Source organism: Crassostrea angulata, chromosome 9 (assembly GCF_025612915.1).
Source record: "Crassostrea angulata isolate pt1a10 chromosome 9, ASM2561291v2, whole genome shotgun sequence".
Taxonomy (NCBI): Eukaryota; Metazoa; Mollusca; class Bivalvia; order Ostreida; family Ostreidae; genus Magallana; species Magallana angulata.
In genome coordinates, this window is record NC_069119.1 from 20,902,164 (window position 1) to 20,917,297 (window position 15,134).

General features: G+C 35.1%; 1 protein-coding gene across 1 annotated transcript; it reads right to left on the reverse strand.

The window, feature by feature from the left end:
* Positions 1-5,283: 5,283 nt before the first annotated feature.
* LOC128162200 (uncharacterized) lies at positions 5,284-13,113 on the reverse strand. Its single transcript, XM_052825382.1, has 3 exons — positions 12,492-13,113; positions 5,952-11,192; positions 5,284-5,495 (listed from the first exon to the last, which is right to left on the reverse strand). The coding sequence occupies exons 1-3, from the start codon at positions 13,111-13,113 to the stop codon at positions 5,284-5,286; spliced, it is 6,075 nt and encodes a 2,024-aa protein (XP_052681342.1).
* Between the last annotated feature and the right edge of the window lie 2,021 nt (positions 13,114-15,134).

Below are 15,134 nucleotides of genomic sequence, written 5' to 3' on the forward strand. Positions count from 1 at the left end.
AGACGCGATCCGCCAGCAATCAAACAACCGAGCGACAATACACCCCGCAAAACCCGACCAAAGACGACCGACAGGCTTTTAAACGACAACGTCAAGGATCAACCCCCGACCGAATTGGATAGGGAGACGCAGGAGAACAACTCTCGCGAACAAACAGCTACACGTCTCTGAAATTTCTCTCGCTTAACGTATGCGGTGTCAAACAAAAACTAAATTACCCCGAATTTTGTGATTTTATTGCAAACTATGATATCATTGGACTATCTGAAACAAAAACTGATGATTCGGACAATATTCAAATACCCGGTTACGTCACTTACATGAAAAATAGACACAAACTTTCTAAAAGACGATCTGGTGGTTTAATTCTAGCTTTTAAAGATACTATTGTTAAATACATAAAAGTATTGGAAACCGATTGTAAATTTATTTTTTTGTTTAAAGTAAGCAAAACATTGTTAAATATAAGTGAAGATGCTGTATGTGGGTTAGTGTACATTCCACCTGAGGGAAGCAGATACTCCTCCCCAGATTGTTTCTCAGAAATTGAACAAGAGATAATTAACGTAGAAAGTAACTGTAAATATTTATGTTTGTTTGGCGACTTCAACGCCAGGGTTGGTAAAATGCAGGACTATTATACTCCTGATGATTTTTTAGCACACGTAACTCATTGTGAAATTCAATCAGAGGTCGCAACCCGCTCTATTATTTTTGATAATTATCAGATTCCTTTAGATAGAATTATACGAGACCATACTATAAATAACTTTGGTTACAAACTTGTTGAATTCTGTAAGAATAATGATATTTATATTATGAATAGCAGAGTTGGTAACGATAAGAATATTGGTGGTACCACCTGTAAAGATAGTAGCACTGTGGATTATGTTTTAGCCAGTTCCAATTTCTTTGCAATTGTAGAATCCTTTAATATTAAAAATTTTTGCGACTTGTTCTCGGATGTCCACAATCCAATTTCTTTCTCATTTTCCATTTGTATTAATGACGCTAAAAATAACATTCCAGGTAAAAACCAACCAAGCGTGAAACTCTGGTGTGCGGACAAAGCAGACGATTTTCGCAATAATATTCAGATGTCTGCGGTGTGTGAAATTGAAAATGAACTTAACGTTCTTTCCTCTTGTATCGATAATATTTGTAAAGATAACATTTCCAAAATAGCAAAAGATATATGCACTGTATTTGTCAACACAGCCAGAGAAACGTTCGGCATGAGTAAACACGTAGATAATTTTAGTAACGAAAAAAGTAGTAAGCCGTGGTTTAATCGGGTTTGTAGAACAGCAAGAAGGAAATATCATTTAGCAAAACGACTATATAATAGAAACTAGAGCAAAGCTCGTTGCAAAGCAACGAGTGGGTCTTCCGTAAATGTCGGATGTAAAGCTGGAAGTTCCTGTAAGAAGCAGAGCTCCTAAACCAATAACAATAGTAACTAAAATAAAAAGTTGAAAAAATCGAATTATTCCTGGTACGACTTAACAATATCCGAATCATTTTAAGTACGACTTAACAAAAACCTTTCTGATTTCAAGAATGACTTAACAAAAAAAGTCCGAATGTGTTTAAGTACGACTTAGCAATTATTTTTGGTACGAGTTAATTTCACTATAAACAAAACGCTATTTTTTAAACCAAGGACGCGGAATCAAAATTTCCGGAAAAATCAATTTTTAAACCCCGATATCTCTGTAATGCATCGTCTGATTCAAAAACGGATTTCAGTTTTGAACTCAGCATGAAAATTACTGTAAGATACGTACGTAAAATTTTTAAAATTGAAAAACATGAAAATTCAAAAAAATTGGTTTTGCTTCCGGTTTCGACCGGAAGTGTCCGAATTGAGTTTCCAGCCTTATGTCATAAGTAAAACGATAGTTCTACCTTCTCTGTAAATCTCATAGCTTTATCTTAAATCAAAAATGAGAAAAGCCCCGGACAAAATCACTTTTTAAAACGTGAAAAACGTCAATATCTGACGAAATTGATGACGTCATCAAATAATTTTTTCATATCATAGAGATCTTTTAGATACACATTACACCTGTAAATTTCAAAACAATCGATGCAAGCATTTTTGAAATATTTGAGTTGGAAAAAAAATAAAAAGAATAATAATAATAAGAACTAGAGCAAAGCTCGTTGCAAAGCAACGAGTGGGTCTTCCGTTAATGTCGGAAGTAAAGCTGGAAGTTCCTGTAAAAGCAGAGCTCTTAAACCAATAACAAGAGAACTTAAAATAAAAATGTGAAAAAAATCGAATATTCCTGGTACGACTTAACAAAATACGATTGATTTTAAGTACGACTTAACAAAGACCTTTCTGATTTTCAGAACGACTGAACAAAAAAAATCCGAATGTGTTCAGGTACGACTTAGCAATTATTTTTGGTGCGAGTTAATTTTACTTTGAACATTACGCTATTTTTTAAACCAAGGACGCAGAATCAAAATTTCCGGAAAAATCAATTTTTAAACCCTGATATCTCTGTAATGCATCGTCTGATTTTCAAACGGATTTCAGTTTCGTATTCAGCATGACCAACTCTACAAACCTCATAATTAATTGAAATTGAAACGAAAAATTCGAAAATTCGAAAATTTTAAAACACTTCCGGTTTGGACCGGAAGTGACGGAAACTTAATTCCAGCCTTATGTCCAAATAAAAACGATTAATGCTTCAACACAGAAAATCCCAAGTCTCTATCTTGAAGCGTTTTTGAAAAACGCCCTGGACAAAATCACTTTTTTGAAATTTAAAAATTGACGTAACGTAAAAACAAAAGTGACGTCGCAGTTAAAAATTTGACATCTCTGAGGCACAATAATGCCTAATAATCCCTGAAAGTTTCATGTATATCCGTTGAAAACTTTTTGAGATATTAAGCTTTAAAAAAGTCAGAAAAATAAAGAAAAAGAAAAAAAATAATAATAAAAAGAAACTAGAGCAAAGCTCGTTGCAAAGCAACGAGTGGGTCTTCCGTTAATATCGGAAGTAAAGCTGGAAGTTCCTGTAAGAAGCAGAGCCCTTAAACCAATAACAAGAGTAACTAAAATAAAAAGATGAAAAAAATCGAATTATTCCTGGTACGACTTAACAAAATACGAATGATTTTACGTACGACTTAACAAAAACCTTTCTGATTTCAAGAACGACTTAACAAAAAAATCCGAATGTGTTCAAGTACGACTTAGCGATTATTTTTGGTACGAGTTAATTTTACTTTGAACATTACGCTATTTTTTAAACCAAGGAAGCGGAATCAAAATTTCCGGAAAAATCAATTTTTAACCCCCGATATCTCTGTAATGCATCGTCCGATTTTCAAACGGATTTCAGATTCGTGTTCAGCATAACAAACTCTACAAAGCTCGTAAACATTTTAAATTAAAACGAAAAATTCGAAAATTCGAAAATTTTAAAACACTTCCGGTTTAGACCGGAAGAGCCGGAAACTAATTTCCAGTCTTATGTCCAAATAAAAACGATCATTGCTTCAACACAGAAAATTCCAAGTCTTTATCTTGAACCGTTTTTGAAAAACGCCCTGGACAAAATTACTTTTTTAAAATTTAAAAATTGACGTAACGTAAAAACGGAAGTGACGTTGTAGTTGAAAATTTTAAAACTTTGAGGCACAATAATGCTTCATAATCCCTGAAAGTTTCATGTAAATCTGTTGAAAACTTTTTGAGATATTAAGCTTTGAAAAAGTCAGAAAAATAAAGAAAAAGAAAAATAACTAGACACGATCTCGTTGCGAGCAACGAGGAGGTCTTCCGTCTGATTTTAGAATTTGATATATATGTTCGATCTTGATTATGCTATTTAACAGCTAAACATGATTTAAAATAGAAAAAAACAGGGTCTACATTCTAAGCGCCAGATACTATTTTGTTTCAGGGATAAGAGCTTTGTTCAACAAGTGTTTAGAAATTCGTCATCGTTCTTGAGGAAAAAAAACGTTTTAGGGGCCAGTCCCTTATCTCGTTATTGGAGCCGCTGAACCAAATTTTGAGGGTTGCATTTTGTAAAGTACATCATTTTCAGCATCTTTTCTTTTATACTGCATTTCAAAATATTTTTCTTTTTGAGATATAGGTGGTCATAGTTTATGGACTCTTGACCCCTAAAAAATCCTTATTACATAACACATGAATAAGTAATTACATTACTTGGATACATAACTATAAGATAAACATATATGCTTCTATAGCCTTTCATTTAATTTCCCTCAGCAAAGAGCTACATATGAAAGATTTTAGTGCATTTAGTTCCCTAATTTGCAGGGTCAGACCCTTTTTCTTGATATCAAATTAAAGGTCATTTAAATCTCAACACAAAGGGATTTTATACACATTCATAATCATTTCTAAAATGTTATCATATACATGTACACACGTTTCGCAAAGTTGTTAATGTGATTTTAATATAGATTTTACAGTAACAGAACAAGAATTTTAAATCTAATATTCATAATGTTTGAAGTGTTCAAATAATTACTTCACAAACTCGGATGCCTTCGGGTGTGCTCTGTTCTTTGTCTTGATTTATCCCATTCGGTCTGCTATAGACAAGAAGTATCTTTGAAAATAAGTGAAGTCTCCCACCGACATGAAAAAGCGTAGTTCCAAACTGCTGTTTATGCATAAAAATTTTGCTGTGCAAAACACGAGTAGGATAAGGCACATTTAGAACGGATTTGGTGCGGCAGAAGAAGGCTAGTTTTTCTCTTGGTCCCGGTTTTCTCTCGTTTTAATCGACATCTTTCTTTTCTAAATGGCATAACATTCCACTTTGTAGTTTTTACTTTCATTTTCCGAATCAATTCCGATTGTGTTTGAAACATATTGATTTACAGTTTCTCTGAGATTTCGAAGTAATTTCCCTCTTGTCCTTGAATTTCTTGAATTCTAAACTAACTTCAAATTTTTGTCTTATGGTAGATTATTTGTTATTTAATACTCTTTCATGTATTCCTTCTGAGTTGTAAATTCCGTGATGACATCGGCAATGGAAGACTCGGAATCATCAGAATGAATACTACTCGGGTAAACTCTACCCATGATCACCGTCGAAACTGATCTACCTCATAAGTATTCATCATTACCATAAAAGTAAATATTTTTCAATCTTGTTCAGACAATAAAAGATATTTATAAATATATTGCGTATTGAGAATACTTACTATCAAAGAAGCCAAGATAACAGTCATGTATTTATATGGCCAGGATCAGAATGAATACTTCATAAACATCTACGTGCTTGATATAATGGTCAAAATTAACGCATCGTGGTAACTGTAGTAGGTTGAAAGTTTTTCCACTTTTCCTTTTAAAGATTTTGACAAATAAACATGGTCTAGAATAGTGGCTCCTTCTGTTGTTTTGAAATCAACAATCTGCTTAAAACCTTGATCAATCATAAAAGTCTGAATAGGACCTGCAGATGTTGCATCTTCATTGAAGTCTCCAAGAAAAACAAGGAATTTATTTTGAGATCTGTAATTTTTAATCAACTTTTCGAGTTGCATTAAAAACTGTGTAACATTCTGAGAATTTGGGCGATATACAGTGACAACTACTATATCTTCTTGCAAACAATATACAGAGATTCCTTCCACATTCGTTACAGGAAGTGAGCTGACAATGTTGTTTAATGCAGTTTCTTTAATATAAACAGCTACACCACCACCTTTTGAGGCTCGTAATTGTGAAACTTGAGAATTGGTGCAATCATATGAATCTTCCCTACTTATTTGATGAAATTTGAAACCATTCATTTCAAATAAATTGACATTTTGTCGAGATGTCAGCCAAGTTTCTGTCAAGCAGATAATGTCTGCATTCTTACATCGAATATCTTTCAGCAGATCATTGAAATGTTTACCGAGACTTTGAATATTATGAAGATAAATCTTGATACCATTCTCTGATGTTTGGGAGTTTGGAAATGTTATTTTCGGCATGTTCTGCAAAGCTGAATTGACTTCTGGGTCTGCGTATATCTTTTTCTGTATCAATTCAGGTTTGTCTGAGTCAATGAATAAACCTTCTTTTGATGTAACTCTGCTCAACGCAACATAACCTTGTCCAGGTGAAAATGATCGGTCCAAATTAACAACTACTTTGTCAACTGTCAGTCCCTGTACTTTGTGCGCTGTGCAGGCCCATGACAATCGCAATGGAAACTGATGCCGAACAACATTGTTTGTTTTCTGATCTTTCATATCCTCTTGAATTCTTTCTATTATAACGAGATTTCCATTTCTACTTCTCTTTCCGGTTTTCTTCCCAACATTCATATTATGAAATAGTACTTCTACTGCAACAACACTTTTTTCTGCATGTCTCTGGCCATATACAAATTTTGATACAACTCCCATAACTCCATTAACAAGACCATCACCTACATTGCAGTTTCTAGTGAGCATAACTTTTGCACCAAGTCCCAATAACAAAGAGCTTGGAAGACTGTCTGTTTTAGACCTTGTGAAAGGCTTGCTTCTCATGTTGAGTTTTCCCGTACTTTTATCTTTTGTGAAGTCTTGAGCATTAATTTCAACAAATTCTTCACATTTCTTCTTAAGCATTGTCAAATTATAGGCATTGACCTCATCGTTTGTTGCATAAACATGAAGGACATCGTCTGGCCCCTCTCGTATACATTCTCTTAGGATGGAGTTGGTTTGTTCTTCCAGTGATTGTTTTATTTCTCTAGTCCGAAGTGTATTCAGTGCCTCTGCAAATGGGATATCTTCCTGTTGTCTCATAATTTCTGTTAATTCCACTTCTTTGAATAGATCTACCCAATAATCAAAAGGATAAAGTGGATTTTCTTTATAGAGACGTTCATCTTTGCGCTGTTTAACAGGAGGAAGCTGGTAGAAATCTCCCACGGCAATTACCGACACTCCTCCAAATGGTTCTTTACATTTCTTAATCTGTACTAGTCTTTCATGGATATAGTATAATAATCTTTTATACACCATTGAAATTTCATCGATAACGAGAATATGCAGATCTGCAAGTTGAACTCTCATTTCACTTAGACTCTGTTCTCGCAATGGTTCATATGGTAAAGGCATATGTTTCGGCAGCGAAAATAAATGGTGAATAGTATTTCCTCCGATGTTAAATGCGGCTGTTCCAGTGAAAGCAGTAAGTAGTACTGAAACACTGTCGGGAGTTGTCAATTGCTTTCCAAGTAAACGTGAAGCTTCATAATGTATGGCTTTAATAAGATGACTTTTGCCTGTTCCTGCTCCACCAGTTATGAATATGTGCATTGGTTCAAGTTTTTCGCCAAAACTTTTTTTCAAACACCACTCCCGCACCATATAAAATACTTTCATTTGAGTCTCATTCAAATTTTGAAGAACAGTTGTTATTTCTTCTTTTGACTGTGTATTTTGTTGAACCTTGTAAAGAACATCACTATTAGTCTTTTGTGACTGCATATCTGGCAATTCTTCAGTAGCATTCAAATCAAGATCAACATTTCTTTCTGCAGACAATTCATGTCTCATTAATTCTGTCTCTGGACAGAGATTTGCCCAAGCATCTTCTGGTACCCCGATGTTTTCAAAGTTTTCCTGTGCCTGTGCGATTACATCTTCATTTTGAGAATACCTTGCTTTGTTTTCGTCCACAATTGATTTGACTGATTTCAACTTCTGCTTTGCTGTGATTCGTATGTATCCGTTTTCGTAAAATGTATCATATTGATCAAAACCTGGTGGTTTTAACTGATTAATTCCCCAGTAAGGCAAAAATAGTTGTAACAGGCTTTGGTAATACTTCTCTGACATTTTCTCAGCATCAAATCTTGGGTATCGTATAATTGCTGGTTGTGTGCGTGTTCTCTTTTGAATGAATCCCTTTGAGTTTTGCAGTTCATACACATTTTCATTATGAGTCTTGGGAACCTGTGATTTAGCAAGCACTCTAAATTCTGAGCAAAACTCTGCAAGACACATATTTTGAAAAAATGGTTCGTTTGGCCGATTTTCGTATCTTTCTACTATGTTTGTCATCCAAATGTCTTCATCATCTTCTTCATCTTCGTCATCGTCTTTTGTTGTGCGTTTTCTTTTGATTTGGGACAACGGTTTTGTCAGTCTTGTCGGATTTTCACCCACTGGTACAAAAACAACCTTTCTTGAACATTCCTTCATTTTCAGGTTACATACACGATACACAGCTTCCTGTGCACTCACTTCCCTATGATTTAAATACGCAGAACCGATTTTCTTTAAGGTTGTACGGGCACTCTCATTACCCTCTTCTGCCTCTATTTTCGTTTGCTTTAACACCATTCCCATTTCTCTCTCAGACTTTGAAATGTAAGAAATTATGTAGACAATACAACTGAATGGATCCAAAACAAACTGAATATCCATATTAGCATCCCAGCATTTCAAAAGACACGGATTATATTGATTGGTCCACAGTTCTGATGGGTTTCTTCTTAGAACTACTGATGTTTTCTTTGCTAATCTTTTGTGTGCTTCTATGTACTGAGACTGTGTCAAGCCCAATTTTTCGAAAATCTGTTCTGTGTTTTCCAGTCCATTTTCTTCATCTTGTACTTCATTCCAAACTTGTAATAGGATTTGTTTAGCTTTTGCATGTTCCACTTTTAACTGAATTGCATCAGCATCATCTTCAAGTGTGTCCTGCTCGTTTGGAGAGTTTATAAACGTACAAGTAGATGGTGGTCTAGGAAAATTAAACCTACATTCTGTGCCCTTTTTTCTACATGACTTCGAATGTTTTTTGCTGTGTTGTTGTACAGACAAAATAATATTCTTGAGCTCCAAGTCTTCATTGTCAGATGGTATTGCACAACTTACATACTTGTCAATAAAATTGCATACTTCCTCCTCTCCGTTTTCATCAAGTTTTGGTGCATTTTCTATCCAATATAAACAATGCATGTGTGGTGATCCTCTTTGCTGAAATTCGACTCTCTGGAAATAATCTGAAACTTTTCCAATCGGTTGTGATGGTGAAAATATAACTTCCGTCTGAAAAACATGAAATCTGTGTTCAAACATTCTAGCAACTGTGACAGGATTACTTCTGAGGACTTCATTTTTTTCAGCCCAGTCCATCTTACTTGGATCTCTGTTATCATTTTGCTGTCTTAGTATTGTTGCAATTGCATCATTCCATCTATGTTCTGCAGCAGAGAATGAGCAAAACCATGTAGGAATTCCTAATTGACGAAGCATAGCAAACAGATCTTTTTGTGCGGCTGACCAATATGCTGGTGTTCCACGTATGGGTTGCATGAATCGCAAAGCCTCGTCATTTTTCATCATCTTTGATAAAATTTCTGGGTTTTGTACCATATTAGCAGTCATTTTACGCTCCCCTTCTATTCTTCTAACCGATTTTCTGATGGATATCTGTGTCTTTTCTATAACTTGATTTAAATCAGACATGAACTGGCTGAAGAAAACATAGTTGCTGTCTTTTGCGAATCTGTCATCAGTATTCATAAGACGGTTGTTGAAGTATCTTGACAACGTAATTCGTGTTTCTCTCTTCTCATTCCATGAAAATTTTCCAGTAGGAAAGAGGTACGGAAATGATTTTGCCTCGTTGCCTGGTTCCTGTAACATTCTTATCGGATTATTTCCTTCACCAGGAGCAATATCGTAAATATCATCAAAGTAATGGTCGAGAACGTCTTGAGCAATATCAACTGGTTGTAAACAAGTATCAGTCGCTATCTGTTGCTGATCCTCATCGTTTGGTAATTGTTCATTATGCTCAGTTATTTGGCAGCTTTCGACAGTTGGTTTCCAGTTTGTATCTATTGTTACATCTTGATACCATTGATTGTTTTGTTTCAAATATTCTAATGCCTCAAATATATGCTTGGGGTTCACGAACTGGTATTCGATATAACCTTTATAATTTAGCTTTCTCTTAAGTTTTACTCTAAGTAACAGGTCTTCATCAGTTTTCATTGGTAAACTTGTTACTTTCTTCAGATCAGATGGGACACACACAACTGGTCCATGAATATTTTGCTGACCACCGTGTGGAAGTGCCATAACTTTCATGAATGGAATGTGTATTGCAATCAAGTGTTTTTCAAGACTGTTTAATTCTTGGAATTCCTTTGGAATATCTTCAAGTGTCATTTTGTTAGCTGCGGCTTCTGCTGGAATATTTCCACTCAAGATTTTTCTATGACATGTAAAACAAATCCATAAGTTGGACTTAACACAATTTTTTGGACATGCTTTTGAACAATGGTGGCAATACTTGTCTTGAATGCACAAGTCTGCAACATTTGCTGCATGCTCATTTTTAGCATAGTTGTGTTGTTCACACTTCTGAACTTGATTTTTGAACAAGAGTCGATCACAGCAGCAACATGAATAATCTATGCCCTGCACAGCTTTCTCTTTAAATAATTTCACTATCTCATCCTGGTTTTCAAGTTTAGCTCGCTTAACAGATTTCTGATTTGTTATTCTCTCCTTGATTCGTGCTTTTTTAGCTGGACTGGAATCATACTGATTTTTACTCGAGGCTTTTCTTTTTGACCTGAACGAAACATCAGACTCGTATTTCTCAGCCGCTGCATTAAGTTTTGCATCCCGGTAGGTTTTATTTTCCCTGTATCGTTTTGTACTTGCTTCATTGACTTGTATCCTGTGTGCTTCATCAAACTTGTACTTCAGTTTGCTCCTTGCCTTTACAGTTTCTCTGTGTTCAGCATTTAATTCATATTTTTCAATACTTCTTTGTTTCAAAGCGTTTTTATGATCTTGGTCTGTTGCATACTTTACAACAATTCTTTCTTTTACTTTCTGTCTATGTTCTGGGTCAGTTGCGTACTTAATTTTGCCTCTTTCTTTTGTTTTGGTGCTGTACTCAACATCAGTATGATACCTTCGCTTCCTAATATTTTTTACATTTGCTTGAAATTCTTCATCGCATAAATATCTCTTAGAAGCGGCTTTCAGTTTCTTTTCCCTAAATTGTAAATCAGACTTGTATCTTTTTCTTAAAGACTGTCTTCTTTTCTCTGCATAACACTGTTTCTTTGCATTACCTGATGGTGTTTGTCTTATTTCTTGCATTCGTTTTCGATTTCGGCATCGCTTCTCATATTCATTTGGAATTTGAGTCAAGTCTGTGTGATCTGCATTCACAGAGAGAACTACATTGTAGTGATTTTGATGTTGATGATTTAAATAAATTGCTTCAGTTCTGTTTCGTTCAGAAGGTTCAACATCTTTAATTGAAAATCTTAGCCAGCATCCTCTTGAAAATGTATAGATATCAGTGTGCAGTAAGTGGGCTGTAGCAAATATTTCAACATCAGTAGCCCATTTACCATCTTGGTACATTTGTGTAGATGAAATGTGACTGTCAACAGATGGCTCATTGTTCAATAATGGTTGAAATAATTCCTTGTGTTCTATCATATGCTCACAGACAGCATTGCGCATAACATTGTGAAAATCTTCTGAGTTTGTAAGACTGAATGAAACAGCTCTGAAGAAGCAGTTTCCGTCTGCTACAATTTCTTTTTCTAATCTTGGTGTTGTCATATTTGTTTCCGAATGTTGCATGTACGCAGAATTCTCATTGCATATGTAAGGAACATTCAATAATTGACAAAGATTCTGTTTAATTTCCGAATTCAATGGACAAAAACTAAACTGAAATTGCTCTTGACTAATAAATATTACATCATCATTTTGATCACATGTTTTGTCAATTCTTTCTTCTGATAACACAGACTTTTCAAATAGCACAACAGCATCTTGTTCTTCCTTATCTTTGTTCCTGTCATTTTCAATACAATTCATTGAGCAGGTCACACCTGTCAAATTACACTCAGTGCTTTTTGAATATCCCATTGACAGAGCTAGATTTTGAATATGTGAATATATTTCATAGACATTTCGAAATAAAACTCTTGTGCTTTTTCCATACATACTTAACATTCCATCAGAGGACCTAGAATGCGAATCGAAGGCAAAGAAACCACATTCTGTTTTTCCTATCAAAAAAGTGTTTCCTCCAAAGCAAACAAAACACCCATCATTGTCTGCTAGAGCAACTTGAAATGCTTCATCTAGTGGCAATGCATTAAATTCAGCATAATTTAAGCTATCATTAGCCAAAATAACACTTGCTAGTGATTCGTTTGCATGAAATGTATATGATTGATTATAACATTCAAAGAGTTGTGGTAATTCTTCAACCAGCAGGTACCTATCATTAATTGAGGAGCTCCTTTGCAAATACGTGTACAACTCATCGCCTGTCATTAAAACTTGGTCTATATCCGATGTTGTCCAGCTTAATGCACTTTTAAGTTTGTGATAAGCCAATCCTGATAAACAAATTGCTACACATTGTGTTCCAGCATTATCTTCAAAGAAAGGGTCAGCTTGATGAAATGAACCCTGCACTGATATTTCAAAATTACCTTCTTTAGATGATTTCTGCCGCCACAAATCTGCACTAGTTTTCTCAGTCTTTCCATCATTATATCTATCTGAAAAAGTATGTTTCTCATTGTTTCCGTTCTCATTTCTATTTGATTTCCTTTTAGTTTCCTTTTTGTTTACCGTCAAGTTGCCCTCATCTTTTATTTTCCTGCTGGTCCCTCCATACATGGAGGTTTCCAACTGCGCCTGACCTGCTGGTCCAGACACGTGCACGGTGTCCGGTCCAGATGCCCTCGGTGGAGCACAAACCCTTTCTAGGGAGTCAGGGGACGGTGCCTTGTCCTGTTCACGGACAAACAGACTTCCCCGAGGAGATGGCAACCTCGGGGCAGGTGAATGCATTTTCACTCGAGGCGAGGCCTGCACCCTGGCCAGGGGTTTTTCCTCTTTAGGTGGGAACCCCATAAAACCAAGCCCCGGAAAATTACCGGGAGAAGCTGAAACAGCTTCCTCCTCTGTCCGACAAGGAACAGAAGAGTCTGTTAGAGTCTGATCTGCTGGGACATCTCCAGGTGCAGTTTTTTGCCTCTGCTGCCTTTTTCTCTTTTTGTCATTCTCTCGCTTTTGTCTACTGTTAACAGCTCTTTTTCTTTTTGGCATCTGAAAAACAACTCGTCAATTTAAGTTGGTTGGAAAAAAGGCATTTTTATGTACTTTTTTTTTTTTTATAAATTAATTTTATATTTTTTAATACAGGGATATACTTTGTTATTAACAGATGCAAAATATAATTAGGTCGAAGATAATCTCCCAAGAATGTGAGGGGTCAGGAAAACACACAATGGTCAAACTTTACAGACAATGAGATATAATTCTTGATTATTTCTTTTTTAAGAGATTCATGACGTTCAGCAGGGGTCATTTACTGTGCATCAGCATAACCAACATGAGCTCACGAAGATTTGGGCACTTCTTGTTCAAGAAGGATCATAACCACCCCCAATTCTTGTGACCTTCATACATTTGATGCCCCTTTACACAAAGAACAAGACAATATATGGTTTATAGGTTAGGATCTCAATCATTTTCAAGTTATTTGGGCACTTCCTGTTCAATGGGGGGCCATGACCACTCCCGAGTCTCATGAGCTACATACCATTCAATACCCCTTAGCACAACAAATATATATATATTTACATTCTACTATTATTTTCCATTCAAATATGTGATCTTTAAATGCCTCTAAATGCAACACCTAATCACTGCGTAAGAATTTACATGTGATTTACATAAGTAGTTCTCAAACGGTGATTTCTATGTTATCGGTAAAAAAAAAATTTCATAAATGTTGTCAAAACGCCATGTTTAAAAATTATTCAACAAAAAAGTTGACTTTATTGTTAAAAGCAAAATTTCAAGAGTCATTTTTCATGGATTATATTTTCATGCTCGTCGATCTCAACTCAACATTCTATGTGATAACCAGTTTAAACCAGTTTTTTAAAACAGCTGTTTTTGCTGTTATTAATTTACTCCCTCCGTGATCTGCAATTTATATCGATTTATTTAAGTAATTAATTGATTTCATCAGTCAGGGAATGTAAACATAAGCATTAAATGATTTATTTTTGACGTCGCGGTGTCAATAACTGCCGTCAATTGAGCAGACAAATTATCATAATGCGCTAATGCGCATTATTTAATTTGTCTGCTCACTTGACGTCAGTGATTGAGACGATGACGTCAAAAAAAGTATTCAATGCTATATATATATATATATATATATATATATATATATATATATATATATATATATATATATACGCACACTGTAGAAGCACATATTTTCGTTGGGTCAAACTTTCGTTGTTTTTTAACCAAATAAAATTCTGTTGGCATTTAATTTCCTCATATCATAATCTCTTTGTATTCATTAATAATTTGGTGAAAAACTCGTTATTAATTTAATTTCGTTGATTTTTACTGCCATCGAATATAACGAAATTAAATCCTTATCGAATATTTCTGTTTCTACAGTAGTTTAGGGGGGTCTCAATTGTTTGTAAAGTGCCCAAAGATAGTTGGCCACTTCCTGTTCTAGAAGGCTAAGAACCAACCTTGGGGCCTATGACCTACATGTAGATACGAACTGATGCTCCTTGACACAAAAAACAAGGAAACATATATGGATTTAAGGGTAGAATTGCAACCATTTTGAAGATATTTAAGCACTTTCTGTTCAAGGTATTGTGCCCAGGGCCTATGGCCTTCATACCATTTGATATCCCTTTAAACAAGGAACAAGGATATATATAGTTTAGGATTAGAGGTAGGAATATTAAGCATTTTCAAGATATTTTCAAGATAACAGGCACTTCCTGGTTTTTTGTGGTTTTTTTTTTTTTTTTTTGGGGGGGGGGGGGGGGTTGGGGGGGGTTCAGGATCAACCATGGGGCCTATGACTTAAAAAAACAAGTAAATATTGGGATTTAGGGGTAGGATTAAAACCATTTTGAAGATATTTTAACATTTTCTTTTCAAGGTGGGTCAGTAATATCCCCAGGCCCTATGGCCTACATACCATTTGATGCACCTTAAAACAAGGAACAAGGCTATATATGGTTTCGGATTAGGGGAAGAAATATTAAGCCTTTTCAAGATATTTTCAAGATAACAGGCAC

Bases quoted from the DNA above. Each gene is read 5' to 3' on its own strand.
- LOC128162200 (XM_052825382.1), bottom strand. From the start codon at position 13,113: ATGCCAAAAAGAAAAAGAGCTGTTAACAGTAGACAAAAGCGAGAGAAT. The intron at 11,193-12,491 runs GTAATTTTGAAA...CTGTGAATGCAG, and splicing joins GCAGAAATCATCTAAAGAAG to ATCACACAGACTTGACTCAA. The intron at 5,496-5,951 runs GTATCAAGATTT...TTTTTCTTGGAG, and splicing joins CTCCCAAACATCAGAGAATG to ACTTCAATGAAGATGCAACA.